The sequence below is a fragment of the Odontesthes bonariensis genome, chromosome 11 (assembly GCF_027942865.1).
Source record: "Odontesthes bonariensis isolate fOdoBon6 chromosome 11, fOdoBon6.hap1, whole genome shotgun sequence".
Lineage (NCBI taxonomy): Eukaryota > Metazoa > Chordata > Actinopteri > Atheriniformes > Atherinopsidae > Odontesthes > Odontesthes bonariensis.
In genome coordinates this window covers 30,472,914-30,490,373 of record NC_134516.1, presented here as the reverse complement: position 1 = coordinate 30,490,373, position 17,460 = coordinate 30,472,914, and the positions used below count along the sequence as shown (strand labels likewise).

Below are 17,460 nucleotides of genomic sequence, written 5' to 3'. Positions count from 1 at the left end.
TTTTAATCTATTTGGAAGTTGCTTGGAATGGAACAGTAAGTGCATTGTGCTATGGCGAATGTATGCCTAAGCAAGTATTATGGGACGAACAGTGTCCCTTAATGTAATGTATAATTCAAGTGCTTGGTCTGGACTGTTTGTCAACTGTAACCCTCGTTCTTGCATTATGCCTCTGCAAAAATCAAATACATCGATGTCGCATGGTATGGAGTCGAGGAAGGTGCATTTCCACTTGCAGACGGTCAGATTGGCTTCATCGAGAGAAAAGAGAAGATCTTCAGCCCCCCACAGATGCGGAGCCAGGTGCATTATGTCCGGTATTCCAGCCGGAACACCTGGGTTTCTGGACGGACGGATGCGATGTGCATTCCATGTGTCTTGGATGCTGTTCAATTCATCCTGGGGAAAAAATTAACGAATGCAAATAAATATTTTAGGATTTTCATTTGGCTACAGCCCTGACTTGGGCGCCTTACAAGGCAGCCTTGAGAACAGGTGAGGGTGTGTGAAGTACTTTGAGTCAACTAGGCTCATGATGATGCCATGACTGGACGCCAAGGTTGAAAGAATATTCTTGTATTCCATACCTAGCCCATGGTAAACCCTGATTAAGTCCATTTCAAAATGGTGAAGAATCATATCCTGCTGGTAAATTTGGCTCATGATGTTATGAGAGTGTGGAATCGTGGCCATGCTTTGCTTACTTGTGCCAATTTTAATTAGGCTATACGTTTCTTAAATAACGTTAACACGTTTTGTGAATCATGACCACGCTTTAGTAAATTGTGGTCACGAGGTATATAACTTTGTTACTACAACGAGAGCAAGAAACTACTAAATCGAGCGCACGATTTAGGTAAACGTGCGCACGTTGTATTTCAACGAGAGCACGTTTTGGTTAAATGAGCGCGCACTTTGCAAAGTGAAGACACGTTTCAGTAAATTGTGCTCACGAGGGATATAACGTGAGTACGACTGTATTACAGCGAGTACACGACATTAGTAATTCGAGCGCACGATTTAGGTAAACGTGCGCTTGCTATATTTTAAGGAGAGCACGGTTTGGTTAAATGAGAGCGCGCTTTTTAAAACGGGTGCACGCTTTCTCGACACCCCAATATATTTCACCTTAAGACTCAAGGGGCTCCGTATGTTCCACTGACTCAGGTGAGATTTATGGGATATTGCACACAGTGGGTGTCGGTCTACAGAGTTATTATTAAAAAAAAAATTTCTGAATTTGATCAAAAAGCTACAAATATTTTGAACTGTGACCTTAGTGGGTCTTTAAAGAAGCATTTTAAAGTTCACAGGGATTTAAATAATAACCACAGTAATGAGTTTAAGGCGAGACACTACAGGTGAATAGGGTAATATTTTAAAATAATAGATATCGCCATGAAACTTCCTCAGTTGATTACTTATACAAGTATGAAAAAAAAATGTATTACAAGTTTTAGAAATTTGTATGTTTAATTATGCAAATTAGGCATGATCTCATTAAATATATGTGCACATTTGCATATACAGTATTTCCGGAAGATAGATCTGAACATATGATAAAACCAGGTGCAAAATTCTTTTTTCATTTTGTTTACACACAAAATGAAAAGAAAATTAGAGGGATTTCAAATATACTGTCCATAGTCCATAGTCAAAAACATCGATTTTTGCCATTTTTTTTATTATGTCACATAAATCAGGCCAGGAATTATTTATCAACAAATCCTTCTGTTAATATCTTCAGAATACTGCTATGTGTATCACTGGAAAGTTTGGTGTTAGTAGGTGCTCCATAGGCTGAGATATTGATACTGGAAAAATACAAAAAACTGATTTTGAGAAAACAACATTTAAAGATTTAAATAGGGCTGGGCGATTTTGAGAAAAACAATAATCTCGATTAGTGTTTGCTGTATCTCGATATACGATATATATCTCGATATCTATGCAGGAAAAAATAATTAAAAAAAATAAATCGCACCAAATTCAGCAAAGTTTTTTTTTATTGAAATGCAAACAGGTAGGCAGCCAAGTGCCTAGAGGTAGGTACTAGTAACAAAGTGCGTGTGCACCATTTTTAACATTATCAGACCAAGGAAGAAATATATTGCCTTATTGTTAATTCAAACATAAAATCTGAGGATAGACAGTTATATAGTGGAGCGCAGTGTTTCCCACAGATGTGAAGGCAATGTGTGGTGGTGGGCCACGGGGGAACCTGGATAATTTCTCCATCAAGGAAAATGATGGGGGACGTAAGGATGTGTGACACCTGTGTCACGGTGGGTGACACAGGTGCGGCTTATCTGCAGATTATTTTCACATCTTCATCATTGTAAACAAATTAATAACATAGCTAATTCAGGGTACCCGCAGGTTATTAAAAGTATTAAAAAGGCATTAAATTTAGTTGTCCAGCATTAAACGTCTTAAAAGTATTAAATTAGCTGTTGAAAGTCTGGAATTTTCAAAAAACATCCGTGTGCAACCTAAATTATGCCGAAGTTTTTTTTTTCATAATGAAGATGACGCACAGAACGTCAATACCCATAGACGTACAAACCTAGAGTGCCGTGGCGCCGTCATTTAGAACGAGGAGTGTAGCATGGGAAAGCTTCTGCCTCGCTAGCTAACGTAACGAGTTGACATCGGGCAGCAAGCACGCGAATCATGGCTGGAAAAAGAAAGTCATGGAGGAGCATGTGTCCGAGGATGGGTGCTGGAGAGCGGATTGAATGCGCGTGTGACCGCTGGAAGCTCCAGACTGGTTCTTGTAAGATGGGAGGCCGGTGTTCAGTCAATTTCTCCTACTTGTCGAGAATTGCTACTTTGTGGTTTTGCGCATGCGCCGAGCCGATTTTCTAAGTTTCGTTTTCACGCCAAGTAGCACAAATCGACAGAACACCGGCACGGAGGAGCATAGATCCGAGCAGGGGTGCTGAAAGGCGGATTGAATTCAAACTTTATTTTCAGACTTGTAAAAAAAAAAAAAAGCACCAGCGGCACAGCAGAGAATAAGTTACGTACTGTATTTGAGTTAGCCTACAGTATGTCTGCGCACTGCGCAGTAATGTAATTAAACTTGCATGATAATAAAATTCAGTAAATGCTGAAGCTATCCGTTTAAACGGATAGCTTTTTTGGAAACGTTTTTCTATGAGAAAAATTAAATGAATTCATTTCATTTTTCTCATAGAAAAACGATACAAATTGCATTTAGTTGATATTCTGCATAAAAAAATAAGTGAAATACCTGTAATACAGTACAAATTCGGTTTTAGTAATCAACCGCTTATAGTGTTCAAATTGGCTCTGGACCAACGTGATCACTATAAGCGGTTTCCATTGTATTACAAAATTTGGTCTTGCACCGTTTATTACTCAAGAAATGACGAAAGAAGTCAATGGCGCAGATCCCTTCATCGTTATGTTCGACGAAAGCCTTAACAAGACCACCAAGTCCAAACAGTTGGACTTGCATGTAAGGTACTGGATCGGCAATTTTATAATGCAACTTTAAATGTGTTTTTAATTGTATTTTCCATAAATGTACATTCTTTTGCCAAACAGAGACGTAATCTCTTAAGAGGTAAAATGGGTTAAATGTGATAAAACTTAAGTGTTTTCTTTATTGAATGTCGTTCAATATTATTTAAATAATGGGTGCGATAGAAGTATTAAATTTTACTTGAAAAGGCATTAAAAAAGGTCTTAAAAGTATTAAATTTAGGTTTAACAATCCTGGGGGGACCCTGTAATTACACTGGTGGGACTGTTCAGCTGCTTCAGACTGATACCTCCGGTTCAGGCTGGTCCTCATCCTCAACACGCACGTCTCTCTTTCAATCGCGGAAAATATTTTTCAATACTCATCTGGATTGAAGCAGCAAACATTCAGTGTAAGAGGTAAAAAAACTACTTTATTTGATTCACAGCTGCTAGTGTTATGACCTCGACAACCCAACTACATTTTTATTTTATTTTTTACGACAAACTTGCGACTAGTTAACTTTATAAAGAAGGCGTAATCGCTTGTTTGCTATGGGACGGAACGGGACAACATTGTATTCAAAATATAAAATACTTTTATAGGACTTTTTAATGTGTGATTTTATAAAGGTGCACGTGATACCAACCTTTCGTGAATTTCGGCAGTCGTCTTATTTCGGTTGAGCCAGAGCTATAGAGCTAATCTAACGCGACGCTGAAGCTAGGAAGCTTCCAGGGAAGCACGGAGGGGAGGGGCTGTGTGTGTGAGTAGGCTATGCGAGAGAGACACGAGGGACAGAGAGACTGAGGGAGAGCAGGGAAAGGAAATGCAGCTTAACGAATACGAGTATTTTTTTTAAATAGCGTTAAAAAAAATAATAATAACGAAACGCAATATGTGGCGGCCGGTGTTGAATCTGTGGCGCACCGCCACAAATTAGTCTATGTGTGGGAAACACTGGGAGCGGACAGCTCCACAGCACAGAAGGAAAATAAAATTTTTTTAAAAAAAAAGCTATTAAAGGAAAATCATATATTTCTATTTTTGAACACATTTTATTTAACAAATTTTTGAACACATTTTATTTCATATCTTACAGTGCATGGCATTAATAGGCCTACATTCATTAATGAGAACCTTGGGCTTGCATAGCCACAGCCAGGGCTGGAATATCAGGAGTGATTTGAGTGACAGCCAGTCTAAAGTCATTGTGCACCTCCAGTCTGTTGCGCGCTTTAGTTTTTTATTGCGACAAGAGCGCTGAAGGCCGTCTCTGAAAGATATGTGGTACTGAACGGGAGTATGATCCTTGTTGTGGCATGTAGTGTGAGTCTTGGAGCAATGCTGGGTGCCTTCACAATCCAAAACTTTTTAAATCCGTGTTCCTTGAATGAAATAAATAAAGAATGAATTGAATTATGCTTAAATATGTCCAACACCCCAAGTAGCGCGAACACAGAGGCTTATTAGACATCGCAAGTGATACAATATTAAATGCAATACCGTGGGCCTACCTGGAAATATCTCTTTGACAGAGAGTTGGCCTGGATGTCGGTGAGCTCGTCTTCACAATCAAGGTATTGCACATCCTCGACTTTTGCATTAAAGGGATCCAACACCCACGATTCCTTCGAAACGTATTCATCTGTGTCGGCAAACCGTGATTTAATCTCCTCTTGCAATGCGTTCATGTGTCTGGTAAACTCACGACGGACAGATACAGGGATCGTTTCAGGATCATTTCTGCATTGTTTCAGCAGTAGTGGGAACTGTTGTAGCTCTCCCCTTTCCATCTTCCCGACCCTATACTCAAGTTAACGCACGAATGCGTCAAGCACCTCTTTACATTCCATGATGTTGGACTCCGCGCCTTGGAGACGCTTGTTCGTTTCATTGTACAGACTGAAGATGTCGGCTAGGTATGCAGTTTTAACCCAGAATGACTCAGTTATCTTCTCTAACAGTGAGGGGCTGTGAGTTTTGAGAAATTCACCTACTTTTTCACCCAATTCCACAAAACGCGCCAGCACTCGGCCCCGTGAGAGCCAGCGCACGTCTGTGTGCAGGAGGAGTGTTTGGTGCGCTTCATCTTCGCATAAATCTGCGAACAGACGCTGTCTGGTGGCGCGACCTTTGATGAAATTCACGACTTTAACTACAGTCGCGAGTGTTTCACTGAGGTCGTCAGACAGTTTTTTGCTGGCCAGTGCCTGGCGGTGTATCATACAGTGAAATATTATACAGTGTGGGGCCTTTTCTTTCAAGCGACTGTTAAAGCCCTTGTTTTTACCCATCATCGAGGCAGCGCCATCTGAACAACATGCAACTACATTCTCGTAGGGAAGCTTTTGGGACGAGAAGCAAGAATCCACTGCTGTAAAAATATCCTCACCCCTGGTAGTGGTGGTAAGGTTGATAGACATAAGAATGTCCTGCTTCAGATCTTCCCCCTCAATAAATTGTACATAAACAATGAGCACAGCCTCGTTTGCTACAGTTGTAGTTTCATCAAGCTGTATGGCGAACTGCCCCTTTCTAAGCTTTTCTACCAGCTGTTGCTCGCAGTTATTTGCCATCTTATCGATTCGGTCCTTCACTGTGTTATTCGAGAGTGGCACAGTTTTTAGTTTTGTCTGCCACCTGTGGGCCACACAGTTTCTCAACTAATTTAATGCAAGCTGGTTTGATGAGCTGTTCGCCAATGCTGTGAGGTTTTTTTGCTTTTGCAATTAAAAGCGAACACTCAAAAGAGGCTTCAGTAGCCTTCTGCATATCACTGCCAGCCCTATTAAACGCGGCTCTGATATCCATTGGCTTGCTTGCCTTAAGAAGCTGTTCTTTCCTTAGAAAAAAACTACGATCATTTCCAACCGTTTCAGGATGCTTTGTCGTCTGGTGCCGCTTCATTTTGCTGGGTTTCATGCTATCATTAGCTAACCTTTCACCGCATATCACGCACTCCGGTCGGTTGTCTGTTCCCAGGGTAAACCCCATCATAATATAGCTCTCATTGTAGGTCCTAATTGTCTTTTTCACCCCAGCTGTGCTGTCGGTGTCATTTTTGCGTTTGTCAGCCATAGTTTCAAAAGTATGTCATTTCTTTTACTAACATTAACTTAACGTTAACTGTGCGGGAACAAGTGTGGGTGGGCTCAGTCAGTATTCGAACGTTCTAACTACGGAGGCTGATACAGATAAAAAATAGTTAAGGTTTTCATAGCTATTATGATTTGCTTTGATGGGACTGGATTATACAATACGACGTCATGTGTATTACATCGTTTATTAGAGGCTGTGAGATCCAAAACAGGCTTTACGATCTCGAATGATTTGAACCATCGGCAGATAATAGATATGAGCGTATCATTACACAATCCGGCCGTTTAAATGCCTCTAACCCGAAGAGGTCTCGCGCACCCCCTGACCTCTCTGGCGCACCCCCAGGGGGGGCGCGCACCCCAGGTTGGGAATCGCTGTTCTACAGCATTAACTCGAGAAATTCGATATGTCAAAATCTTTCTCGATTTCATAAAACATCTCGAGAAACCGTAAAACTCGATTAATTGCCCAGTCCTAGATTTAAATAGGATTTGTATTTGCTCAAAAACAGAATAAATGCTCAGGCCCTTAGTAATACTAATATTGAATAAAATAATCATATTAATAAAGAATACAAGCTCAAACCACTAAAAGATGGCATATCAATTCATTGAGACGTGCAACATGTATGACTTATGACGGTGCCACTGCTGTGTCGCACAGGCACCGTCATTAACTCCGTCATTTTCTTTTATTGCATCTTGCAAAGCTCAATTGTTGCTTTCTCTTCTGTGAAAGTTGCGCTGTTACGGGACATTTTCGGAGATTCAGCGAAAGCTAAACACAGAAGTGTCAGAGTCGAACATGTGTTGCATCTGAGCGAATCACGTTAGCAGAAACGAGCAGCAGCCAATGAGATTCTGTCATTAGCTATAAATCTGCCTTTAGACATCCACGATTGGTTACTGATAGAAAGGAAGTGCCGTTATTTGGGTGACATGTTATTGTGCAGGAGACTCAGAGCTTTCCAACGATACCGGTCATGACAGACTTCAATAAATAGACGAAGATCAGCATGGCGCGTTGGAATGCTAACTTTTTGGTCAATTCGGGGGAAACGTACTGCCGCGAGTAAACAAAATGTAATAAAATAAACATTTTAATTTGTTTTCATAGTTTTCTTTATAGCAGGTCTAAAGAACACATCTGAAAAATCACTGTTTTTGCCTGCCGTGTCTCGCCTTAATGGAATGTGACTGGATGGTTAAAAACTGTGCAGAAAGGTTATCAAGAGAAGAAGAAAAGTGGGTGTGGTTTAATACGCTGCACGCCACAGCTGGATCTTATCGTATGTGCTGACTGTTGCAGAGTCCATCAGTCAGACCAGAATGGAGCTGAAGCAGGAGCTGAAGCAGGAGCTGAAGCAGGAGCAGAACCAGGAGCAGAACCAGGAGCAGAACCAGGAGCTGAAGCAGGAGCTGAAGCAGGAGCAGAACCAGGTGCAGAACCAGGAACTGAAGCAGGAGCAGAACCAGGAGCAGAACCAGGAGCAGAACCAGGAACTGAAGCAGGAGCAGAACCAGGAGCAGAAGCAGGAGCAGAAGCAGGAGCTGAAGCAGGAGCTGAACCAGGAGCTGAAGCAGGAGCAGAACCAGGAGCTGAAGCAGGAGCTGAAGCAGGAGCAGAACCAGGAGCTGAAGCAGGAGCTGAACCAGGAGCAGAAGCAGGAGCAGAAGCAGGAGCTGAAGCAGGAGCTGAACCAGGAGCAGAACCAGGAGCAGAACCAGGAGCTGAAGCAGAAGCTTAAGCAGGAGCAGAACCAGGAGCTGAAGCAGGAGCTGAACCAGGAGCTGAACCAGGAGCTGAACCAGGAGCAGAACCAGGTGCAGAACCAGGAGCAGAACCAGGAGCAGAACCCCTCCACCAGGAACAGAGCCGGCTCATCCTCTGGGTCCACCGGGCCACAGGTCAGTGTGGAGGAGGTTTTTATTTTATTTCTTATTTATTTGGTTAGGACTCTGCACATTAATCAACATATCAGCAAAGCATCCATGTAAATATGCCGGAGTTAGCACAGTTGCTAAATTTTATCCGTTGTCCTCAGGCAGGTATCATAAAAACACACAGACAATACAACATGACAAAAAACTAAAGAACAAACAGAAAATCTTTAGAAAGATTCACATCAAAGTTAAGAGTCCGTACACAAAAGGGAAAAGATGGAGAGGTGACCCATGAGAGTAGCTCTGGCTGTTTTCAACCACTGTTTAAAGGCCTACAGAAAGCTGACACTACACCCAATACATAATGATAATACATACACAGAGGAACAATAATGATCATTGGACTCCACACCAAAACATTTCATAAACGCATGAAATTTGCGATTTTGAATTTGCCGCTAGGAAACCTTCCTTGAATTCCAGACTGGGGGCGGGGCTTCCGTGCGACGTCACATGTGCCATGGTTTTTCCTGGCTGCCTCAGTGTTGCCAATTTAGCGACTTTGTCGCTAGATTTAGCGACTTTTGGCCATCTCTGGCGACAAAAAAAAATAATCTAGCGACTTAGCGACTTTCGGGCTCAATCTGGCTGAATCTAGCGACAATTCAACTTGTTTTGTGAGTGACAAATCAGTTGCCCCGCGACACCGTACAAGCCGAGACAGAAGCACTGCAGGACGGTGGCAACCCGGCATACCGTCATTTCCTGTCAAAACGGCAGTTTCAAGCTAGCTACAACGAGGGTAAGTTCACTTCCTGTTTTCAAAACAACAGCACGTAATGGCTTTCCCTATGATAAAAGGCAACGGGTATTTTATTTTGTCAAAATAACCGGAAGTGCGTTGCTCACTGCGGTCGGAGCGATCATCAAGAACCCCGACGTGGACATGATCGCTCTGCCAGCTGATTTCCACTCTCCACCTGGCGGAGAGTGTGTCCGCTCTCCGCCAGGTGGATTCCCCCTGAGTGTCCGCACCGCAGGGAGCTGAACACGGCGGGATGCGCTCCGGCTGATTTCACCAGAGAGGAGGCAGGCGGACAGGGAGACACAGACACAAGACCGCAGGTCTCTCTGCTTCCTCTGTCCCCGGTGGTGTGAGCTGCTGGTGCTGAGGGCAACACACGCACTTTGTACATCTACTCGCAATAAAAACTGCACTGAACCCAACGTTTTATATTTCCAAGCGACGTCCCCGCGGCACACATAGAAATTTGCCGTGAAGAAGCTGTCCAGGTCTGGCAAACTGCTGGCTTCGCTACTAGAACTACTGGTGATTGTTCCAGCAGCTGGCACTCGCGACGTCACGCACCTGTCGTTCCAGTTTGCCAAATTCGAGTCAAATGTGGTGATAGTTTATTGGGCCTAATCAGGACTATCCAGGGGCCTAAAATTATTTTAAAATCATAAAAAAATTCCATGGTATATAAGGAATCGATCTGCTATTTCAGTTTTGTGCAAAAAATCACCTTTCTGTAGGCCTTTAAGGGTCTTTTTAAAGGTGGTGGAATTGTCCCAGTTTCTAACATGAGTTGGCAGTGTGTTCCAGCACTGTTCCTCTGATGGACTCCACCATTTGGCCAAACTTAGTCCTGCATCATTGCACATCAGTCTCCTCTAGTGCTCTGGTGTTTACTCTAGAGGATTCTGTCTTTATGGAATCCTGTAATAGTGGAGGGGCTAATCCTTTGGAAACCTGAAAGATGAGACAGACATCCAAAAACAGCTGATAGCTATCAAAGTCCAAGATTTTGCACTCTGATGTATGTGACCATGTTGTATAACAGCAGGAAACTCGAGGAAGTATCACTGCATGCGTAGAAGTTTTTGCTGACTCCATAGTCAGGAAGGGTCTCATATGTTTGAAATTTGATAAGTTAGATTTAATTGTATTTGTGACTTTTTTAACGTGTTGCTTAAAATTAAGATTAGTATCAATGTTATATTTCTGGATCTTGCAAATGCATTTGGTTCAGTGCCACATACCCTCAACAGAGGATATGTAACATCACCCGGAATAAAGTTAACAAACTGATTTTTACCACTGTCAGAGCCAAATGTGACTGAGTGTAACAGACAGAGAGACGGTACAAAGCATCAGATGGACAGAGAAACTGTGCCAAGTGTCAAGGTCAAAGATACTCTTGTGCTTGGAGACAGAGCCATATCTAATATAAACATAAACAGAATGGTTACATGCAGCTATCCAAGTGCCACTGTCTCTGACATCACAAGATTACTACCAGAGGTACTGGCAAAACACCAAGGGGTGAAACAGCTGATTGTGCATGTGGGTGCAGTGGACATCAGAGAGAATCAGTCTGAAATCTTAAAAAAAGACTTTGAGAAACTGTTTGAGAGTCTTGAAAAAGTGACGATACCAACATTCATAAGTGGACCTCTCCCAAACATCGACAGGAGGATCAACAAATTCAGCCGGCTGCTTCAGTTGAACACATGGCTGTCTAAAGTCTGTGAGTCCAGAATACCTCATTTCATTGAGAACTTTAATCTTTTCTGGCAAAGAGATGATCTCTTTCAAAGAAAAGGCCCACACCTGAACAGAGGTGGAGTGAGACGACTGACAGATAATCTTCTCCACGCTCTGAGGCATCAGAAGGGGCCAGGACAAGGGCCAGGACCGGGTCCTGTGCTGCCGCCGAGAGAAAAGACGAGCCAGAGAAGAGCTCCTGCCTCGCCACCCAAGGACCCAGCAAAGGATTCAGCCACAGCAGCCACAGCAGCACCTCCAGCATCCCAAACACAGGATTCAGCAGCTCCACCATCGCCTTCACCACGGGCCTCACCACAGGCCTGGGACCCACCTGCTGCATCTACACCCTCCAGAAATGTTTCACCATCGTTCTCTTCTCCACCGTCACCCAGGAGATTTCCTGATCACCTTGAAAGCTTGGTGAAATCGGGGATTAGAATGGTTCCTCTCACGCCAAACATGGCAAGATCAAGAATTCTATCTTCAAAGAATCATTGAGCCCCTCTCCCTCCCCAGCCTACTCCATCGACCAAAGCCCCCCCAGCTTGGCCCGCCCCCACGGTGCCCACAGGTGTCATTTCCAACAGCGTCAATGCTGTTGTCTAGGACGCTAAGGGCCTCTGTGTTGGTAAACACCATCTCAACCAGAGGTCCAAGGATGGAGTGAAGAGAGGGACAATCAGACTGTCCAATCAGAGAAATCTTATACATATCCCTTGCAAGAACACAGCATCCAGTTCAACTATAACTAATCTCAAACACGCAGTACTCAATGTCAGATCTTTAAGTAACAAATCATTCTTAATTAATAGTTTTATTTCCTCTCACAATCTTGATTTTATGTTTTTAACTGAGACGTGGCTCGACAAAAACACAGCAAATGCAGTCCTGATTGAGTCTAGTCCACCTCACTTCAATTTTGTGTCTGAAACACGAGAAAACCAGAGGGGTGGGGGTGTTTGTGCCATGTTCAGGGACAATATACCCACCCACAAGCTGTCATTTGGGTTTTTTTCATCATTTGAGTATGTGTCATTCAAAATGGAGATAAAACAATCTTCCATACTTTATATCACCATTTATAAACCACCACAGAATTGTTTTATTGATGATTTTACTGAACTACTTTCAATTGTGTGCACTGCTTTTGACTGTTTAGTCATAACAGGGGACTTGAATGTGCATGTGGACGTAGCGCATAACAAGGAAGCTAATGAGCTCACTGCTGTCCTTGAAATGTTTGGTCTAACTCAGCATGTGACTGAGCCCACCCACAACAGAGGGCACACTCTAGATGTGCTCATTTCAAGGAATGTTGTTATTTCAAACGTAAATGTCGTCGATGTTGCTTTATCTGATCATTTCTGTGTTTTCTTCTACCTATCTACTTTACCCAAACCACCAGCTGGGTCTGCAGTTGTTCGGGGAAGACTCATAAATGACAGAACAGGGACACAGTTTATGGAAATGATTAGGTTTGAGAACACCCTGTGTTCTGATGTTGATGATCTGTTGAACTCTTACACATCAAGTCTCTTAAATGTTTTGGATACCATTGCTCCTGTCAAGGTTAGAATGGTTAAAAGTAGGCAAAGGGCACCATGGAGGAAAGAAGAGTCGGTCAGGGCACAAAAAAGGGAGTGCCGGAGAGCCGAACGGAAATGGCGCAAGTCAAAGCTCCAGGTTTATTATGAGACTTACAAAGAAAAGCTATGTGTGTTCAACCAGACTTTGCGTAGAACAAGGGAGAGTTATTTTTCTGAAATCATCAAAAACTGCAGTAACAACTCTCGTGTCCTGTTTGCTACAGTAAACAGATGAACAAACCCTCCAGTTTCACTGCCTTTAGAACTCATTTCTACATCTAAGTGTAATGAGTTTGCAACATTCTTTAATGACAAAGTTCAAGGCATTAAAAATGCAATAATTTCCACAACACAAATAACTACTCTGCAGCCAGCTAGACACCAAGAGCTGACACATTTCACACCTGTTACTGACAAAACAGTCGAAGAGACCATCTGCAGTCTGAGTTCATCAACGTGCTGCCTTGATGAGTTGCCCACTAGATTCCTAAAGTCTGTGCTGAGCAGTTTGTTACCACAACTCGCTCATCTAGTCAACATCTCACTCCAGACTGGAACATTTCCAAAGGCCTTAAAAACCGCTGTCATTAAGCCTCTTCTAAAGAAGAGCAATCTTGATGCCACAGTGCTGAACAACTACCGGCCCATATCAAACCTGCCATTCTTAGCCAAAGTCCTAGAAAAAGTTGTGTACCAACAGCTTAGTGACTTTCTCCTGTCTAACAATGCTTTTGATACTTTCCAATCAGGCTTTAGGCCCCACCACAGCACTGAGACAGCTCTGATCAAGGTGACAAATGACATCCGCCTGAACACAGATGCAAGTAAAGTCACAGTCTTAGTTCTGCTGGACCTGAGGTCTGCCTTTGACACAGTTGACCATGCAATCTTATTACAGAGGTTAGAAGACTGGGTGGGAATCTCTGGTCGTGCTTTAAACTGGTTCAAGTCCTATCTGGAGGACAGGAAATATTTTGTTGAAATTGGTAACTGTGTCTCAGACCAAATGGCTATGACCTGTGGGGTTCCCCATGGGTCAATCCTGGGACCCGTATTGTTCAATCTGTACATGCTTCCATTAGGCCAGCTAATACGCAGCTATAATGTATCCTACCACAACTATGCAGATGACACTCAGATCTACGTGTCACTGACGGCAGGAGAACACGGGCCTGTAGATACACTGTGTCGCTGCATCGAACAGATAAGTGTGTGGATGCAAAACAATTTCCTCCAGCTAAACTCAGACAAAACTGAAATCATTGTCTGTGGCCCACAGAAACAAAGAGAAAGTGTTATCAGTCACCTTGAGACTCTCTCTCTAAAACCTAACTATCAAGTTAGAAATCTCGGGGTAATATTGGACTCAGACCTGAACTTTAACAGCCACATTAAATCTGTAACATCAGCAGCTTTTTACCATCTAGAATCAAAGGAATAGTGTCTAAATCAGACTTAGAGAGACTGATCCATGTGTTTTTCTCCAGCAGGTTAGACTACTGTAACGGCCTGCTCACTGGGCTCTCTAAACGGGCTGTAAGACAGCTGCAGTACATCCAGGACGCTGCTGCTCGAGTCCTGACTAGAACCAGGAAATACGACCATATTAGTCCAGTGCTCAGGTCTCTGCACTGGCTTCCTGTCTCTCAGAGAATAGACTTTAAAACAGCTCTGCTTGTGTACAAGTCTCTTCATGGTCAAGCGCCGAAGTACATCTCTGACATGTTAGAGCCATATGAACCAACTCGGGCTCTGAGAACCTCAGGGAGGGGTCTCCTGCTGGGGCCCAGAGTAAGGACTAAACAAGGTGAGGCTGCGTTTCAGTTTTATGCTCCTAAAATCTGGAACAGCCTTCCAGAAGATGTGAGACAGGCCTCAACTCTGACAATGTTTAAATCCAGGCTGAAAACAGTTCTGTTTAGCTGTGCATATGACACCTGAAAGTATTTTATCTGCACTCTTCACTTTTTAATTAATTAATGATTATTTTAATGGGTTTTTAATTTCTTTATTTTGTTTTTAATTTCTTTTTAATGATTTTATTGCCTTCTTGTGGTTTTATGTAGCTGTGAAGCACTTTGAATTGCCCTGTGTATGAATTGTGCTCTATAAATAAAATTGGCTTGCCTTGCCTTATTTGGAAAGCATTTGAGTATTTTAGAGTGCCTGTAATAGTTGTTAACTTAGTAAGAGCATATTTTCAGGATATTAGACTTTGCTTAAGTACAGCAGGTTTCACAACAGGTTGGCAGAGGCTAGAAATAGGCATTATGGCAGGGTGTACGATTTCTCCATTAGCATTTACAATGGCCATGGAGATAATTATTAGAGCTTCCAAGTGGGTTGTAGGAGGAGAGAGACGTGAGGATGGCATGCGCCTTACACCAATTAGAGCATTGGTTCTTAACCTGGGGTGCGCAAGGGGTGCGCAGAATTTTGTCTGCGGTGAGGTCGTGACGTCACGTTACCAAAGTTGTATTTGTTAAGTTAGATTCAATAATTACAGAATCCTAACAACACATCCAAATGGTGTCAGTAAAATTAAAACATTTAAAAATATATTGAAAACAAGTTATGTCCCCATCATGTAATTTCATTAAAGTGCCTGTGTTTCGATGAAGAGCCAGAGACACCAGGAGACCAGGCACAGCCATAGAATTGGGGAAAGTCGAGAATATTTCCAGAGGAAGAAACAGGTGGCACTCTCAAAACGTCCCAGGACAACAGAAGAAGTTTCGAAAGAGCAGGTAGTGATTTATTCAGAGTCACTGAGGCGTCATTTGACTGTTCGCTGCTAATCGCAAAGACTAAAAAGCTGCACAATATCGGAGAGCAGCTAATCAAACCGTCATGTCTGAAAATTGTGCAGAGGTTATTTGGGGCTCACGCTGTTGATAAAGTGAAAACTCTCCCCCTCTCGGACAGCACAGTGAAAGACAGGGTTGACAAAATGGCTGTGGATTGTCAAAACCAGCTGCATGATAAGTTGAGAGATGTTGATTTTGCGATACAGCTGGATGAGACCACAACAGTGGCAGGCGAGTCCGTCCTCATAGTATATGTGCAATATGTTGATGGCGAGGACTTGAAGCAAGACATTCTTATGTCTAAAAATCTTGAGACAACAACAACTGGCAAGGATATATTTATGGCTGTGGACTCATACCTCACATCCAACAATCTGCCATATGAAAAGCTGGTGGCATGCTGCTCTGACGGGGCCGCGGCTATGATGGGTAAAAACAAGGGATTTAACACATTGCTTAATTTTTCATTGCATGCTACATTGCCAAGCACTGGCTAGTAAAAAACTGTCCGAAGATCTCAGCGACACCCTGTCAACTGTTGTTAGCGTTGTTAACTTTATCAAAGCTCGTCCTGGCAACAAGCAACTCTTCACTCAGCTGTGCGAGGATGAAGAGCATCAAACACTGCTGCTACATACAGAGGTGCGGTGGCTATCGCGTGGAAAGGTGCTTGTGCGTTTTATGGAGCTGCAAGAAAAAATAAAGGAATTCCTGAAAGATCACAATCGCCGACTGTGTGAACAGTTGACTGAGGAGTTTTGGATCAAAACGGCATACCTGGCGGACATGTTCTGGCTTTACAACGAGACGAACAAGCGGATGCAAGGGCCTGAATCAAACATTGTGCATTGCAAAGACGCCCTGGATGCTTATGTGCACAAACTGAATTACAGAGTGGAAAAAATGTCAAATGGGGAATTACAGCACTTCCCACTGTTGCAGAAGCAGTCTGCTGGGACTGTGCGTGCGTCTTTACGCACCGAGTTCACCAGGCACATGACCATGCTCCGAGAGGAGATTAATAGCCGCTTCGCAGAAGCAGTCTGCTGGGACTGTGCGTGCGTCTTTACGCACCGAGTTCACCAGGTACATGACCATGCTCCGAGAGGAGATTAATAGCCGCTTCGCAGATGTCAGTGAATACTCAACAAAGGAATCGTGGGTGCTGGACCCTTACAATTCAAGCCTCGGAGATGTGGAATACCTCGGCTGTGAGGATGAGCTTTGTGACCTTCAAGCTGATTCTGTGTCCCAAAAATATCTACGTGAGATGGGGTACAAAAAGTTTTGGATTGTCAAAGGACAGTCTGTTGCTCCCAGATTAGCTAAACATGCACTAAGAAGGGTTATTCTCCCATTTAGCACCACATACTTGTCTGAGACAGCATTCAGTGCCCTTGTGACAATAAAAACAAAAGCCAGAAACAGACTTGATGTCCACCAGGACTTTAGATTGGCTGTCACAAGTATTACACCTGACATCACATCCCTGTCCAGAGATATGCAAGCACAAAGTGGTCATTAGGTTATGACTGAAAGACATTTAGAAATAATCAGTTTCAGCAGACCTTGTTTAAGTTTCAAGCCCAAGTTGGTCATCAGTTTATGACTGAAGAAAGTGTTAAAAAGATAATAATACTATTTTTTATGGTCAATGTGGGAGAAGGATGTCATGACATGTTCATGACTTCTGGCCTAGTTACATCCTGGGCCTTGTTGACTGGTTCAGAATATTGTTGATAGTTAGAAGGAGCGTGTTTATGATAAACTGCGAAAGCTAGGCGCCTCCGGAGAGGGCCACGTACACTTGTTATGATAAAACGGTATAAAAGGGTGTCACTAGATGAGCTCGTCGGACATTTTGTACATTCTGTATGCACATTTGCTGTGACGGTTTGTTCAATAAACTCCCCAATGGACGGCTGACCAACGCGGGATTCGACTCTAATTTCTCCACAACATAATGGTGACCCCGAATTCGTGAGAGTTTGCATCTGGATCCCGGCGGAGCGTGTCCTCTGTGCCCCGACAACCGACATCA

General features: G+C 43.1%; 1 protein-coding gene across 1 annotated transcript in view; it reads left to right on the top strand.

The window, feature by feature from the left end:
* Nucleotides 1–3,391: 3,391 nt before the first annotated feature.
* LOC142391244 (uncharacterized) overlaps nt 3,392–17,460 on the top strand; it is a 34,508-nt gene continuing 20,439 nt past the window's right edge. The window contains exons 1-2 of the mRNA XM_075477015.1: nt 3,392–3,484; nt 8,380–8,499. Coding sequence (XP_075333130.1) covers nt 3,392–3,484; nt 8,380–8,499 — 213 coding nt within the window. The remainder of the gene's footprint in view (nt 3,485–8,379; nt 8,500–17,460) is intronic.